Genomic DNA, 17,343 nt, shown 5'->3' with positions numbered 1-17,343 from the left:
TTTTCTTTTGATATGATAATGCTATTGATTACCCTAATGCTTTCTTTTACATTTAGTTATGCTTTGATTAGATTTCCCGGCCTGCTGTTCTTTCTACTTTGATTTTTAAAATACTCTACACTTAATCTCATCCATTATGTGTGGATTAGACTAAATTTAACCCTCTAGGACATTTCCTTCAAATTCCAGTAGCTCCTTAGGTGTTATTGACTACAAATACCAGGGTGCTCTGGGCCAAGACAATCTTTTTCTGTGTTCTCTTCCACTAACCCACCCATACACGCCTAGAGGTACAAAAGTAGGAATGCTTCTGTACCAGATTACCCCCACCCCAGCCTCTTGTAGTTTATATAGTAAAGGACTTTTTAATTTAATTTTTTTTTTCTTTCTTTTTGAGTCGGAGTTTTGCTCTTGTTACCCAGGCTGGAGTGCAATGGCGCGATCTCGGCTCATCGCAACCTCCGCCTCCTGGGTTCAGGCAATTCTCCTACCTCAGCCTCCTGAGTAGCTGGGATTACAGGCACGCGCCACCAGGCCCAGCTGATTTTTTGTATTTTTAGTAGAGACGGGGTTTCACCATGTTGACCAGGATGGTCTCGATCTCTTGACTTCGTGATCCACCCGCCTCGGCCTTCCAAAGTGCTGGGATTACAGGCGTGAGCCACCGTGCCCGGCAATTTAATTTTTTTTTAAGAGAGAAGGTCTGGCTCTGTCACTCACACAGGAGTGTAGGGGCACGGTCTTGGCTCACTGAAGCCTTGTCCTCCCAGGCTCAAGCAGTCCTCTTGCCTTTGCCTCCTGAGTTGCTGGGGCTACAGGCAGGTTCCGTCATGCCCAGCTAATTTCTCATTTTTTGGTAGAGACGAGTCTCCCTGTGTTGCCCAGGCTGGTCTTGAACTCTTGGGCTTAAGCGATCCTCCCACCTTGGCCTCCCAAAGTGCTGGAATTACAGGTGTGAGCCACTTTGTCCAACCAAGAAGTACCTTTAGATGAGGCATATATTGTACCCCAGGTGATGATCCAGGCTTAGAAAGGTTTTGGTAAAATGATTACCATGTTAAGTTACTGTTTTGGGGAATTTTTTTTTTTTAATGAAGTATTAACTAATCTGTTGAATGCCCCTGGCTCTGGGTGACTGACAGATATGCCCTTTTATTTGGATGTGATGTTGAGTCACAGGTCATTATGTGTTGCCGGTGTTTTTATTACTTTTCATATCAGTTCAAACGAATCACTCTCAGGTCCATCTGCTGCCTCTTCATTTTTGCACTGTTGTGAAATTATGTTAGGGGCCTTGGTTTCCTATAGTTTCCTCATTTTATGTCTAGGAGAACAGATTTCAGTTGCTGGAGTTAATATAGGGCTTTTTAGATGCCTGATTCAATCTCTTACACACAGTTAAGAAAACTATATCCTCAGAAATGACTGTCTAATTTAAAAATGAGGAAATTGAGGCCCAGTACTTGTAAGACTAGTCAGGTAATGACTCAGGGAGGATAGAATCAGGAAGACATAGAGATTCTGGCATCAGCATCATAATTAATGTCAGGCACTTATTACTGGGCACTGTGTTCCTTTATCTGGATTATCTCATTTAATCTTCATATCATTTTTTTGAGAATAGATAGTCTTTTTTTTTTAATCTAAAAAAATTGATAGAATTGTAGCTTAGAGGTTAAGTAACTTGTCCAGGGGTTCTGGTTTTTTTGGTGATACTGTGCTGCTTATAAAATGCAGAATATTTAGTATGTTTTCACCTATTGGCAGTTCTCATCATTTTAGCTATTCAAGGAATCTAACTTCTCATGGAGGTAAGCTAAAATGCTTCACTAAATTGACTTGGGGGTGTAGGGTCTGATAATGTCCAGGAATATGTCATATGCTGGTTAATGACATATGTCATCAGTCATATCTGGCATTAACCAGCCTGCTTCCTTTATGATTTTATGGAAACATTGTAAGTATCATTCATAAGTCAGAAATACCTTTGCCTTTGATTTTTACAGAGTGTACTAAATAAAATTGGTTAGAGAGGCCAGGCGTGATGACTCATGGCTATAATCCCAACACTTTGGGAGTCCAAAGCAGGCGGATCACCTGAGGTCAGGAGTTCAAGACCAGCCTGGCCAATATGGTAAAACCCCATCTCTGCAAAAAGACAAAAGTCAGCCAAGCTTGGTGTTGCTCCTGTAATCTCAGCTACTCGGGAGGCTGAGGCAGGAGAATCACTTAAACCCAGGAGGCGGAGGTTGCAGTGAGCCAAGATCACACCACTGCATTTGCACTCCAGCCTGGGCAACAGAGTGAGACGCTCTCAAAAAAAAAAAATAGAGAGGCCGAAGAATGGGATAGGGAGAGAAGTGGAAAGAGATGAGGCCCTGGGCAGAAATGGCAAGCCTATGAAGCAGACAGCCCTATTGATTTATGCTGTGAACTGCATTCTGGAGCAAAGAATTGAAATCCATTATGTCAAGTGCATAGCCTACAAATCCCTTTGAAAAGCAATTAGCTACCATCTAATCCCAAATCATTTAAAAATAATTTTAAAGTACTCAGAATTCTAAAATGCCCTAAGCAGTTTGTCTTGAAAACAGTGAAATGGATGGAAAAATAACATTTTAACGATATCTTCCTCCCATATATTTAATTGTCTGACTTAGTGTGTTAAATTGCATTTTAGATTAGTACAGATCTGGGGGCTAGGATATATTCCCTTGGATATTCTGAAACTCACATAAAACAGGATATGGAAGGGCAGCTTATCAGGTAGCTTAAACATTCTTTTCTAATTTTGCCATAATTTCAGACTTTTGGAATAGTTGCAAAAATAGTACAAAGAATTCCCATGTACCCTTTACCCAGATTTTCCAAATGTTAACATTTTACCATGTTTTCAAAGACCTCAGAAAGGTAAAAATTTGGTTATCTACATAGAAACAAATCACCTGAAGAATAAAGACATAGCAGGATTAGTTTAAGAGAGCAGTTACTCAGAGGAACAAAGGACCTTAGAATCAGAAGCTCTCAAGATGGAGAAAGACTTCTGTAATAGAGTAGGACAAAATAAGAGAAAAATTTTACATAAATAAATAATTACATTCTTTTTACATGTAGCCATAGAGGTCATATTTCTATATCCATATGGTTGACATTTTTTGGCAAACTCCAGATGTGTAGTGCTGTATACTGTTACGTGATAGTCAAATTTTAAATGTGTGTATATGTTTGTGTGGGTTTGTATTAACATGAGAGATAGTGTTAGTGTACAACTAAAGCACTCAGCTTTTCATAGTATGTCAGAATTTAAAATACATATGCCTTTGACCCAGCAGTTTAAGAGTTTATTATTCTTAAAGAAAAGAAATTATTTTTTTAAATAATCATCAAATAGTATGCAAAATTTTTTTTTTTTTTTTTTGGGGGGACGGAGTTTCGCTCTCGTTACCCAGGCTGGAGTGCAATGGCGCAATCTCGGCTCCTGCCTCAGCTTCCTAAGTAGCTGGGATTACAGGCATGCGCCACCATGCCCAGCTAATGTTTTGTATTTTTAGTAGAGACGGGGTTTCACCATGTTGACCAGGATGGTCTCGATCTCTTGACCTCGTGATCCACCCGCCTCGGCCTCCCAAAGTGCTGGGATTACAGGCTTGAGCCACCGCGCCCGGCCGTAAAATTTTTAATAAAGATAATACAGGCTAGTTATAGTATTCTGTAAGATTAGTCACTTCTTTGCACAGAAATTACACAGGTGTAAAGGGTAATTTAAAAACTTAGTTGGAAAACATACATAACAATAAATTTCCCATCATAATCACTTTTAGGCATACAGTTCAGTAGTGTTAGGTACATTCACACTGTTGTGCAACAAGTCTCCAGAACTCCTTATCTTGCAGAACTGAAACTCTGTACTTCCAGCCCCTGGCAACTACTAGTCTACTTTCTGTCCATGAAAGTAGGCACTCTAGGTATCTCATATAAGTAGAATCATACAGTATTTGTTCTTTTTTGTGGCTGGCTTATTTCACTGAGCAGAATATCCTCAAGGTTGATCCATGTTGTGGCCTGAGTCAGAATTTACTTTTTTTTAAAAACTGGTTTTAAATAAGACTTCATTTTTTGGAGCAGTTTTAAGTTCACAGCAAAATTGAGTGGATATCCTGCACCAGAGTGGTACATTTGGCTCCACATTAACACATCATTATCACCCAAAGTCTGTAGTTTACCTTAGAGTTCCCTCATGGTGTACATTCTGTGGATTTGAACAAATGTATAATGACTTATATCCACCATTATTGTATCGCAGTAGAGTAGTTCCACTGCCCGGAAAATCCTCTGTGCTCTGCCTGTTCATCCCTCTTCCCTCTAATCTTTGGCAACCTCTCATCTTTTAACCATCCCCATAGTTTTTTGCCTTTTCCAGAAAGCCATGTAATTGGAATCATAAGTGTGTAGCCTTTTGAGATTGGCTTTTTTCATTTAGCAATATGCATTTAAGCTTCGTCTACATTTTCTCATAGCTTGAAAGCTCATTTCTGTTTAGTACTGAACGATAACCTATTGTCTGGATGCCCCACAGTTTATCCATTCACCTATGGAAGGACATTTTGGTTGCTTCCAATTTTGGGCAATTATGAATAAAGTTATAAACATCCATGTGCAGGTTTTTGTGTGGGTATAAGTTTTCAACTCCTTTGGGTAAATACAAAGGAGGATAATTGCTGGATTGTATGGTAAGAGTATGTTTAATTTTGTAACAGACTGCCATACTGTCTTCCAAAGTGGCTGTACTATGTTGCATTCCCATCAGCAATGAGAGTTCCTGTTGCTCCACATCCTCAGCAGCATTTGGTGTTGTCAGTGTTTTGAGGTTTAGATATTTAAATAGATGTATAGTGATATCTTTTTATTTTAATTTGTGATTCTCCCATGACATATGATGTTGAACGTCTTTTCATATGCCTATTTGCCATCTATATATCTTCTTTGGTGAAATCTCGTCAGGCAGCCTAATTTTTAATTGGATTCATTTTCTTATTGCTGAGTTTTAAGAATTCCTTCTTTTGGATAACAGTCCTTTTTCTGATTCATCTTTACAAATGTTTCCTCCCTGTCTGTGTCTTGTCTTCTCATTTTTGCAGTGTCTTTCACAGGGCAGAAGTTTTTTGTCTTAATGGAGTCCAGCTTAACAATTTTTGCTTTTATGGTTTGTGCTTTTGGCATTGTATCTTAAAAGTCAACTAGATTTTCTCCTATGTTATCTTATAGGAGTTTTTTAGTTTTTCATTTTACATTTAGGTTTATGATCCGTTTTGAACTAATTTTTGTGAAGAGTATAAGGTCTGTGTCTAGATTTCATTTTTTTGGTGTGTGGTTGTTCACTTTTTCCAGCACCATTCATTGAAAAGACTAGCTTTGCCAACTAATGTATTGCCTTTGCTTCTTTCTCAGAGATGAGCTGGCTGTATTTATGTGGGTCTGTTTCTGGGCTCCCTTTTCTGTTACATTGGCCTATTTGTCTGTTGTTTCACCTATATCACACTATCTTGATTACTGTAGCTTTATGGTAAGTCTTAAAGTTGGGTGGTGTCAGTCTTCTGATTTTGTTCTTCCCTTTCAATATTTTTTCTGGCTGTTCTGAGTCTCTTGCCACTCCATGTAAACTTTGGTGTCAGTTTGTGGATATCCACAAAATAACTCGCTGGGATTTTGATTGGGGCAATGTTGAATCTAGAGAAGAAGAACTGAGATTTGACAGTATTGTGTCTTGCTATCCATTAACATGGAATATCTCTCTTTATTTAGTTTTTCTTTGATTACTTTCATCAGAATTTTGTATTTTCTTTTTTATATAGATCTTGTACATATTTTGTTAGATTTATACCTTACTTCGTATTTCACTTTTTGATGGTGCAAATGTAAATGATATTGTATTTCAGATTCTGCTTATTCATTTCTAGCATATAGGAAAACAGTTAACCTTGTCCCTGCAACCTTGCTGTAATTACTAGTTCCAGGAGTTTTTTATTGATTATTTTGGATTTTCTACATCAACAATCATGTCATCTATGAAGAAAGACAATTCTATTTATTCCTTCCCATTCAGGGTACTCTTTATTTCTTTTTAAAAATCTTCTTGCATTAGTTAAGACTTCTAGTACAATGTTAAAAAGAAGTGGTGAGAGGAGATTTTCTTGTCTTTTTCCTGATCTTTTTTTTTTTTTTTTTTGAGGCAGAGTCTTGCCCTCACTTGTCACCCAGGCTGGAGTGCAGTGGCGTGATCTCGGCTCACTGCGACCACCACCTCCTGGGTTCAAGCGATTCTCCTGCCTCAGCCTCCTAAGTAGCTATTTTTTTGTATTTTAGTAGAGACAGGGGTTTCACCATGTTGCCCAAGCTGGTCCCGAACTTCTGACTTCAGGTGATCCACCTACCCCAGCTTCCCAAAGTGCTGGGGGTTACAGGCATGAGCCACCATGCTCGGTCTTCTTCCTGATCTGAATGGGAAAGCTTCCAGTTTTTCACAATTAAGTATGATGTTAATAGTAGGTTTTTTGTTCTTTATCAGGTTGAGAAAGTTCCCCTCTTTCTAATTAGCATTTTCTTCTTTTTTAAGACTGAGTAATAGGCCATATGTGAATACCACATTTTTTTACCCATGTGTTCATCAATGGTCACTTGCGTTGCTTCCACATTTTGGCTATTGTGAATAAAGCTGCTATGAACATGGGTGTACAGATGTCTATTCAAGACCCACCCTGCTTTCAGTTTCTTGGTATATATATACAGCAGTGGAATAGCTGGATCATGTGGTAGTTGTATTTTTTTATTTTTTTTTAGGAATTAATATGTAAAATTTTATATATAGGGACAAATTTTTATACTGCATTGATGTTTATTTTATAATAGCAAAAACTCGGAAGCATATTTGGTCAGCAGGCGACTGGCATATAAATTACGACACATGCATATAATAAAGTATTATGCAGCTGTTTAAAAAGATACCGTAGATCTGTATGTTTTGACATGTAACAATGTCCAGATATATTGTAATATGAAAAGGACAAACAATATGTATAGTATGAACCTGTTTTTATTTTAAATCTATGTATGTATGCTCAAAATTTATTTTTCAAAAATAATGAACTTCTGGGGTGGGGGGATGGAGATTTTAAGTGTGATAGAAGAGCAAACTTTTAACCTTACTGCTTTATAAATTACTGTATCATTTTGGGGTTTACAAGAAGCACAGTTTTTATTTATTTATTTATTTATTTATTTTATTTTTAGAGTCTGGCTCTGTCGCCCAGGCTGAAGTGCAATGGCACAACCTTGGCTGACTGCAACCTCCGCCTCCTGGGTTCAAGCAATTCTGCTTCAGCCTCCCAAGTAGCTGGGATCACAGGCGCCCACTACCAAAAAAAAAAAAAAATATTTTTTTGCATTTTTAATAGAGGTGGGGTTTCGCCATGTTGGCCTGGCTGGTCTTGAACTTCTGACCTCAGATGATCCACCCACCTGGGCCTCCCAAAATGCTGGGATTACAGGCGCGAGCCACCACACCTGCAAGAAGCACAGTTTTATAAGCAGAAAACCAATTTGAATTTTTGGGAAAAAAGTTGTTTGACCCTCACTTGTCTTTGACATATAAATAAAATGTTAAGTATTTCAATTATTTACTAAGTGTTTTTATGCCCACAAGGTCAAATGCTAGTCACTGAGATATCTTAAATATCTTTTTATTATTATATTTGAATGTCTTTTTATTATTAAGGGTATCTGTTGTTTCTGTGATCTGAGGCATAAAATTAGTACAGTGATTTCCATCAAAATGGTTTCATATAAGGAACACCACTCTACCATTTTTATGTCACATTTGAATAGTTTTTCCCTTTTCCTGTGACTTGGTGTGGCACAGTAAGTAGTGGAATTGAAAGTTTGTCAAGATTCCTCTACTCTTGAAGAAAATATCTTTAAGCATTGTGTTATATTACACACTGATTCCTGTTCTTTTCCTTTTTCATCTGATAGTAGAACTTCATGGAGGAACACGGAGTGACCCAAACTGAACATATGGCTACCATAGAAGCACATGCAGTGGCCCAGCAAGTGCAGCAGGTCCATGTGGCTACTTACACTGAGCACAGTATGCTGAGTGCTGATGAAGACTCGCCTTCTTCTCCTGAGGACACCTCTTACGATGACTCAGATATACTCAACTCCACAGCAGCTGATGAGGTAACAGCTCATCTGGCTGCTGCAGGTAATGTTGTTTGGATTAGAAGCTCTTCTTTAATTTTAATTTTTTTTGTTTTGTTTTTTTTGAGATAGAGTCTCACTCTGCTGCCCAGGCTGGAGTGCAGTGGCACAATCATGACTTACTGCAGCCTCGATTTTCTGGGCTCCAGCGATCCTCCCATCTCAGCCTCTGGAGTAGCTGGGACTGCTGACATGTACTATGACATCTGGCTAATTTTTGTATTTTTTATAGAGACAGAAATCTCACTGTTTTACCCAGGCTGGCCTCAAACTCCTGGGCTCAAGTGATCCTTTTGCCTTGGCCTCCTGAAGTGCTAGGATTACAGGTGTGAGTTATCATGCCTGGCCTTTATTACAATTTTTTTAAACCTTGCAGTTATAACTTGAGCCTGTATTATACCAAGACTTGAGGTCTGGAATCACTTACTATTAGTGTTATGGCTTTGGTTTTATTTTTTCATCTGTTCTGCCCATGTTTTGGCTTTAAACTAAAGCATTTATTCCATTTGCATTAAACAGAATGACTCACACATATTTAGATTTAAATTTACCTTCCTTTCTGTATACTTTCTCTTTACCCTACCTGTTTTGTTTACTTTTCTCTTTCTTGGCATTTTCTTTTGTAGTAATTGAAAATTTTGTATTTTTTTTTCTTTTTTGTTAGTTTGAAAGTTACAAGCTTTTACTGTTAGTGATACCTGCAGAAATTATAGCATACATCCTTTACTTACCAGTGTTTTATGTTGACTAGGCTCAGTGGCTCATGCCTGTAATCCCAGCACTTTGGGAGGCCAAGGTGTGAGGATCACTTGAGCCCAGGAGTTTTGAGACCAGCTTGGGCAATGTAGTGAGACCCCATCTCTACCAAAAAAAAAAAAAAATAGCTGGGTGTAGTGATGTGCTCCTGAGTCCCAAGTACTTGGAAGGCCGTGGTGGGATGACTGATCACTTGAGCCCAGATGTTCGAGGGTGCAGTGAGCTATGATTATACCACTGCACTACAGCCTGGGTGACAGAATGAGAGCTTGTGTCCAGTTAAAAAGGAAAAGCAAAAAGTTGTATATACGTGGTACTTTTAACCTCTACAGGGATAATACAAATTTCTTAGAACACTTGAATTTCATGCACCCACCATATATGCTATTGTCCTTTGTATTCATTTTTGGTATACAGTTGGCCCGCTATCTGTGGGTTCCACATCTGCACATTCAACCAATTTTGAATAAAAAGTATTAGGGAAAAACAATAAATAACAATATAACAATTAAAAATAATACCAATAAAAGGTCAATACAATATAGCAACTATGTATATAGCATTTACATTATATTAGGTATTATACTTAACCTACAGGTGGTATGGAAGGACATGCATAGGTTATGTGCAAATACTACACCATTTTATATCAGGGACTTGAGCATCTGTACATTTTGGTACCCTTGCCCACGGGGTATTGGGGGAAGGGAGGGGAAAGTCAAGATCCTGGAACCAATTTCATGAGGATTTGAAAGGACAACTGTATTTTACACACCACAAGGCAATATTTTTATTTTATATGTAATGTTCATTTTTTTCCCCTGCATCTCCAGCTGGTCTCCTGAGATGGTTTTTCTTCTGCCTAAAAACACCATTTAGTATTTGCTTTAGCATGGATCTGCTAGTAGGAAATTCTATTTTTGCTTGTCTATGAATATTTTTATTTAAACTTCAACCTTGAAGGATGTTTTCACTGAGTATGGAATTCTAGCTTGGTGGTTTTTCTTTCCTCATATTGAAGGTACTGTTGCACTGTCTTCTGGATTCCATTGTTACTATTGAGAATTCAGGTATTTCATTCTAACAGCTACTCTTTTGAAGATTATCTCCCATATGGCCAACCCCCTCTCCTCACTCAACTGATTTTTCTCTTTAGTTTTTGTGATATATTTGGCTCTGATTTCTATTTATTTATTCTGTTTAGGATTTTTTGCACATCTTGACTATGTGGATTGATGCCATCGATTCTGGGAAATCTTAGCCACTAGATTTTGCTTCTGCTGCAGTCCATCTCTTTTCATTCCATGGCTCCATTTACTTATGTTAGTCTTCCTCACTTGTATGTCTTTTATCATCTATTCTGTATGTACCACCTTTCTGTGTAGTTTCTTCTGTCTTTCAACTTGTGATTTTCTTCTTTAGCTGTTGTGTTAATCTGTTTTCATGCCGCTGATAAGAGATACCCAGGATTGGGAAGAAAGAGGTTTTAATGGACTTACAGTTCCATGTGACTGGGGAGGCCTCACAATCATGGTGGAAGGCAAGGAAGAGCAAGTCACGTCTTACATGGGTGGTAGTAGGCAAAAAGAGAGAGAGCTTGTACAGGGGAACTCCTCTTTTTAAAACCATCAGATCTTGTGAGACTTATTCACTATCACAAGAATAGCACGGGAAAGATCTGCCCCCATGATTCAATTACCTCCCACTGGGTGCCTCCCACAACACATGGGAATTATGGGAGTACAATTCAAGGTGAGATTTGAGTGGGGACATAGAGCTGAACCATATCATTCTGCCCCTGGCCCCTCCCAAATTTCATGTCTTCACATTTCAAAACCAATCATGCCTTAACCAACAGTCGCCCAAAGTCTTAACTCATTTCAGCATTAACTTAAAAGTCTACAATCAAGTCTCATCTGAGACAAGGCAAGTCCCTTCTGCCTATGAGCCTGTAAAATCAACTTCCTAGAAACAATGCGGGGTACAGATATTGGGTAAATACAGCCATTCCAAATGGGAGAAATTGTCCAAAAGGGCTGTAGGCGCCATGCAAGTCTGCAATCCAGTAGGGCAGTCAGATCTTAAAGCTCTAAAATGATCCCCTTTGACTCCATGTCTCACATCCAGGTCACGCTGATGCAAGAGGTGGGGCCCCAAGGTCTTGGGCACCTCTGCCCCCTGTGGCTTTGCAGGATATAGCCTCCCTCCCACCTGCTTTCATGGGGTGGTGTTGAGTGTCTATGGCTTTTCCAGGCAAATGATGCAAGCTGTCAGTAGATCTACCGTTCTGAGAGCTTCCCTCTTCTCATAGCTCCACTAGGTGGTACCCCAGTAGGGACTCTGTGTGGGGTCTTGGACCCCACATTTTCCTTCCGCACTGCCCTAGCAGAGGTTCTCCATGAGGAGAACCTGCAGCAAACCTCTGCCTGGACATCCAGGCAGAGGTTCCCAAACCCCAGTTTTTGACTTCTGGACACTTGCAGGCTCAACACCATGTGGAAGCTGCCAAGGCTTAGGTTTTGCAGCCCCTGAAGCCATGGCCCAAGCTCTACATTAGCCCCTTTCAGCCACAGCTAAAGCAGCTGGAATGCAGGGCACCAAGCCCCTAGACTGCACACAGCACAGGGACCCTGGGCCCAGCCCTCAAAACCATTTTTTCCATTGTCTTGGGGCTTAACATTCAGCTCCTTGTTACTTATGCAAATTTCTGCATACAGCTTTAATTTCTCCTCAGAAAATGGGATTTTTTTTTCTGTCTACATTGTCAGGCTACAAATTTTCCAAACTTTTATGTTCTCCTTCTGTTATAAAACTGATTGCCTTTAACAGCACCCAAGTCACCTCTTGAATGTTTTGCTGCTTAGAAATTTCTTCTGCCAGATACCCTAAATCTTTTCTCTCAAGTTCAGAGTTCCACAAATCTCTAGGTTGGGGCAAAATGCCACCAGTCTGTTTGCTAAAACATAACAAGAGTCACCTTTGCTCCAGTTGCCAACAAGTTTCTCATTTCCATCTGAGACCACATCATCCTGGACTTTATTGTCCTTATCACTATCAGCATTTTGGGCAATGCCATTTAACAAGTCTCTAGGAAGTTCCAAACTTTCCCACATTTTCCTGTCTTCTACTGAACCCTCCAAACTGTTCCAACCTATGCCTGTTACCAAGTTCCAAAGTCACTTCCACATTTTTAGGTATCTTTTCAGCAGCACCCAACTCCTGGTACCAATTTACTGTATCAGTCCATTTTCACACTGCTGATAAAGACATACCTAAGATTGGGAAGAAAAAGAGGTTTTAATGGACTTACAGATCAACGTGACTGGGGAGGCCTCACAATCATAGCAGAAGGCAAGGAGGAGCAAGTCACATCTGTATGACAGGAGGCAAACAGTGAGAGACCTTGTGTGAGGGAACTCTTTCGGACCACCACATCTCATGAGACTTATTTACTATCACAAAAACAGCACAGGAAAGACCTGCCCCCATGATTCAGTTACCTCCCCCCAGGTCCCTCCCGCAACACGTGGAACTTATGAGGGTACAATTCAAGATGAGATTTGGGTAGGGACACAGCCAAACCATATCAGTTGTGTTTAAGGTGTTTTTTTGTGTGTGTGTTCTCTTTTCTTTGTTTTTTTCTTTATTTGTTAAGGTGCTTTTAAATCTGTTCATTGACTTCTTAATTTTGATAATTGTTAATAGTTTAACTAAAACTACTAACCAAGTATTTTTTTAGAATTTCTAGTGTGTGTGTGTGTGTGTGTGTGTGTGTGTGTGTCCCAAATTTGTACTGAACAGTTTCCAATAGTGGTAAAAAAAATTTTTTAACAAATATGATTTTATAATTTATGTAGTAATTTGCTCTTAAGTTCCAGTGAGTCAGTTTTTGTTACATGTTGTTAATGCCATTTCTTGTTCATGTTGGCTGTTTTCTTGGTGTACTGTTACATTTGAATGAATGCTGAATTATGTGTTTGGAAAATTATTTTTAGAAATTATTTGGGGTCTTGTATAATGTTGTCTTCATTTAGAGAGGATTTTTGTTTGCTTCTGCCAGCTGCCTGAGGGCACTAGCAATCCTGGATCATCTTAATCCAGTTTAAGGTTTTGAGATTTTCCTGGGCTACTAAATGACTTAAAGCTGGGCTACGTTTTATATCATTTACTTTCCTATTTACATTTGAACATTTAGCACCATGATGAAAAGACTTCATGTAAACTATGCCTCAATGCGTATAGTATTAGATATTGATCTTAGAAGGGTATTTAGAAAAGCTGGACAAGAAAATGATCAGGAGTGGCCAAAATACTACATGTTTTGAAAATATGCTGTGTTTAGGAGGAGGAAGACGCAACCTTATTACTGTCAGTTATTATCCACTCTGTATTTCTGGAATGGTGAATTTAAAAATAAGTCTTAGTGGCAAAAGACATGAAATGTTTGTAAAATATATTTTGTGAAATGCTTATACGTTCCAGCAGAGGGCATCCTAACATTAATGAATCCAGGTCCACTGCTTTTCTATGAAGGAAGATGCTTTTGAGACATGGTTTTGCTGTATTACTGTACTGCTTAGTCATAGTGTTAGGACCAGGAAAAGACTTAGTTTGACCCCTTCATGTGACAGATGTGGAAAGTGAGACACAGCTGGTAGAGATGACTTACCATTTGATCATTCAATATTCAATTATTGAGCAATTCTAATGTACAACACATATATGTAATCTATGTAGACACTATGAACCAGCAGGCAAGAGTTTGCTTCTTAGAAGTGCAAAAGGCTTATTGTGGGGGGGGAAGAGAGTTTGTTTCTGAAGGAGCTTTCATCCAGTGGTGGGGGAGGGCTACAAATAATAAAGTAAAATAATAAAGCAAAAAAGAAAGCATTGAATGTGCTGAAGAAAATAATGAGGGAAGGTAATGGAGAGGGAAGGATGGCAGGTTGCTGCTAGTTTGGGTGGTCTGGGAAGGCTTCTCTGAGGAGGCAGGTTGTGACTGACAGGCAATTAGCTGTCAGCAAAGGGAAGTGCATTTCAGACTGAGAAACATTGAAAGTAAGGACTTGCAGATGGGAAATGGGAAGGAGGCCAGTGTGGTTGGAGCCTGTGAGGCAGGCATGAGTCAGACCACCCAGGGTCTGGGGGCTGCGTGTGGTAAGGAATTTTGAGAGGCAACAGAACACAGTGCTTACCTGCCCAGGCTCTGGAACCAGGCTTCCTGGGTTGGAATCCCGACTCCACTTAACTAGCTTGGGGATTTTTCTGAGGAGCTGGTCTATAGCATTCATCATATCTGAAAGGTGACCCAGAAAAGGTAAATGACCATTCAGTATATTGTGTTGCCCCTCAAAAATACTTATAATTCTCTGCAGCACAGACAGCCCCTGATGTTTGTTGATTTTCAAGAAAAAAAGTTGATAAGTAGTGCAACTAAATGAAATCTTCAAGTAATAAAAACTGTCTCAAGTTGGTTGGCTTTTTTAGTATCAATCACCAATTTTTTGTTTTTTATTTTTATTTTTTGAGACCTGTCTCACTCTGTTGCCCAGTGCAGTGGTGGAATCACGGCATACTACAGCCTCAGCCTCCCTGGGCTCAGGTGATTCTCCCACCTCAGTCTCCTGAGTAGCTAGACAGGTGCATACCACTGTACCCAGCTAATTTTTTAATTTTTTGCAGACATGACATTTTGCAATGTTGCCCAGGGCTGGTCTTGAACTCCTGGGGCTCAAACGATCCTTCTGCCTTGGCCTCCCAAAGTGTTGGGATTCCAGGCATGAGCCACTGAGACCAGCCCTAGAAGACTTTTTTTAAAACAAAATTGGATTTATTTTTTTCATTTTTTGAAATGATAAGAGATAGGGTAATAAAGAAACAGAGAAAGATTCACATGGTTTGTAGACATAATTAGTACCTTGAGAGTAATAGTTTTGGTAAATTGTCCAGCAAGCAGAAAATACTTGAATATTTGAATCATACAGAGAAGTATCAATATTGACATAACCAGTGCACACGCACCCACTGCCCAGCTTTGTCAGTTCAGTTATTACTGCTTTGACATGTTTGTGTCAAATGTTTTTTAAGAAATAAAAAGTATAGATGTGGTTGAAATTCTCAGTGGAACTCTTTCTAATCCTGCTCGCCTCCCTCCCTCCCTCCACTGAGGTAACCAGTATTCTAGATTTGGTCTTTGTCCACCTCTTGTATTTGTCTATATTTACCATTATGTGTCTGTGTGATTAAACAATATTTAGCATTGTTTTGCATGTGTTAAATTTTATATTAAATGATGTCACTCTGATACCGTTTCTGTAATATTATGTTTATCTCATTCAACATTATTTTTCTGAGATTTACCATGTGGATAAAATGGCTGTTTTTTTTAAACTGTTATTTGGTATTCCATTCATTACCTGAATATTTCTTTTGTTGTTGTTGTTATTTTGAGATGGAGTCTCACTCTTGCCCAGGATGGAATGCAGGTGGCATGATCTCAGCTTACTGCAACCTCTGCCTCCTGGGTTCAAGCATTCTCCTGCCTCAGCCTCCCAAGTAGCTGGGACTACAGGCACACACCGCCATGCCTGGCTAATTTTTGGATTTTTAGTAGAGATGGGGTTTCACCATATTGGCCAGGCTGTTCTCGAAATCGACCTCAAGTGATCTGCTCACCCTATTCTCCCAAAGTGCTGGGATTATAGGCGTGAGCCACCACGCCCAGCCTGAATATTTCATATATTGGTAGATACTCAGGTTGTTTGTAATTTTTTTCTATTTTGACAATGTACCACAGTAACACATTTTACATAGTGACCCAGAATAAATGAATAAACCTAGAGCTAAAACTACAATTTTAATGAAATAATACCTACCCCTACTACAAATTATATACTTGGTGATTTGTTCTATTTTAGTCTATTAAAAAATACATACTCATGAGCCACTGAAAGGTCACACAAGCTATAGCTTGAAAAATACTACTTGAGGATATACCCAGGAGGGGACTTGGAGGGCCAAAGATGTCCATTTTTAATTTTACTAGATATTGCTAAATGTCTTTCCAATTCGTATTTATTTACGTCCCCACAGGCAGTGTGCTGTAGTGCCCGTTGCTTCTCATTCTTACAGTCGGTGTTACCAGTCTTTTTTCATTTTTGCCAATCTAGCAGGCATGAAATGGTATCTCAATATTGGTTTAATTTGTATTGTAGAGCTAGAGGTTCCAGCCAGTGCAATAAGACAAGGTAGATCACCATTTTAGATCTTTATTGTCTTCTTGATTTTCTTTCTTTGCCTATTTCCTGTTTATACCTTTGCCCATTTTCAACTCGGTTTTTGTTGTCTTTTTTTATATCAATTTGTAACAATTATTGATATATATTTTTTGTTCCTTTTCCAATAATATGCGTTGCAGTCATTTTCCACCAGTTTGTTGCCTACCCCGTTTGTTATTTTTTTGTTCATGAGGTTTTTATTTATATTATTGTGAAATTTATTAATCTTTTACCTTACAAAAGTATATAAGGTAACATTTTATCCTTTTGGGATCTTGTTCAAGGAGTTCTTCTTAACTCTGACTTTATAAAATATTCTATAGTAGTTTATTGTAGAAATTATAATTTTTTTTTAATTTTCATTTTTAAAAGTTTGTATTTATTTATTTTTAGGGATAGGACCTTACACTGTCACCCAGCCTGGAGTGCAGTGATGCAATCATAGCTCTCTGCAGCCTCAAACTCTTGGTCTCAAGTGATCCTCCTGCCTCAGTGTCCTGAGTAGCTAGGACCTCAGGTGTGCAGCACCATGCCTGGTTAAGTTTTAAATTTTTTTTGTAGAGATGGAATCTTGCTATAGTGCCCAGGCTAGTCTTGAACCCCTGGCCTCAAGCAGTCCTCCTGCCTTGGCCTTCCAAAGTGTTGGATTATAGGGTTCCTTTTGTTTTTCATTGTTTTGTTGAGGTTGTTTTACATTTAGGCCTTTAATCCACCTGGAATTTGTTTTTGTATGTAAGGATCCAATTTCATTATTTTTCCATGTAGATAACCAGCATCATATATTTAACAGCCTATGTTTTTTTTGTCTTTCTGACACAGGAGAATGTTTATGAAATCTGCAGTTCAGTTGCATTTGTTTGTCTATCCCTGAGCCAGGTCCACACTAGAGATATAATGACTACAGATATAATCTTATTTATTTATTTATTTATTTATTTATTGAGACGGAGTTTCGCTCTTGTTACCCAGGCTGGAGTGCAATGGCGCGATCTCGGCTCACCGCAACCTCCGCCTCCTGGGTTCAGGCAATTCTCCTGCCCCAGCCTCCTGAGTC

At 39.0% G+C, this 17,343-nt stretch overlaps 1 protein-coding gene across 13 annotated transcripts in view; it reads left to right on the top strand.

Moving 5' to 3' along the window:
• NRF1 (nuclear respiratory factor 1) overlaps positions 1-17,343 on the top strand; it is a 144,591-nt gene that overhangs the window by 36,547 nt on the left and 90,701 nt on the right. For 7 of the 13 annotated variants that reach the window (XM_017532580.2, XM_037740007.1, XM_037740005.1 and 4 more), the window contains 2 exons: positions 5,449-5,563; positions 8,029-8,260. In XM_017532580.2, coding sequence (XP_017388069.1) covers positions 8,038-8,260 — 223 coding nt within the window. In that variant the 5' untranslated portion in view covers positions 5,449-5,563; positions 8,029-8,037. The remainder of the gene's footprint in view (positions 1-5,448; positions 5,564-8,028; positions 8,261-17,343) is intronic. The other 6 variants (XM_017532572.2, XM_037740000.1, XM_037740010.1 and 3 more) reach the window with 2 other exon arrangements.

The sequence above is a fragment of the Cebus imitator genome, unplaced genomic scaffold (genome assembly GCF_001604975.1).
Source record: "Cebus imitator isolate Cc_AM_T3 unplaced genomic scaffold, Cebus_imitator-1.0 Scaffold77, whole genome shotgun sequence".
NCBI classification, from domain to species: Eukaryota; Metazoa; Chordata; class Mammalia; order Primates; family Cebidae; genus Cebus; species Cebus imitator.
This window is presented reverse-complemented; position numbering and strand designations above follow the sequence as displayed.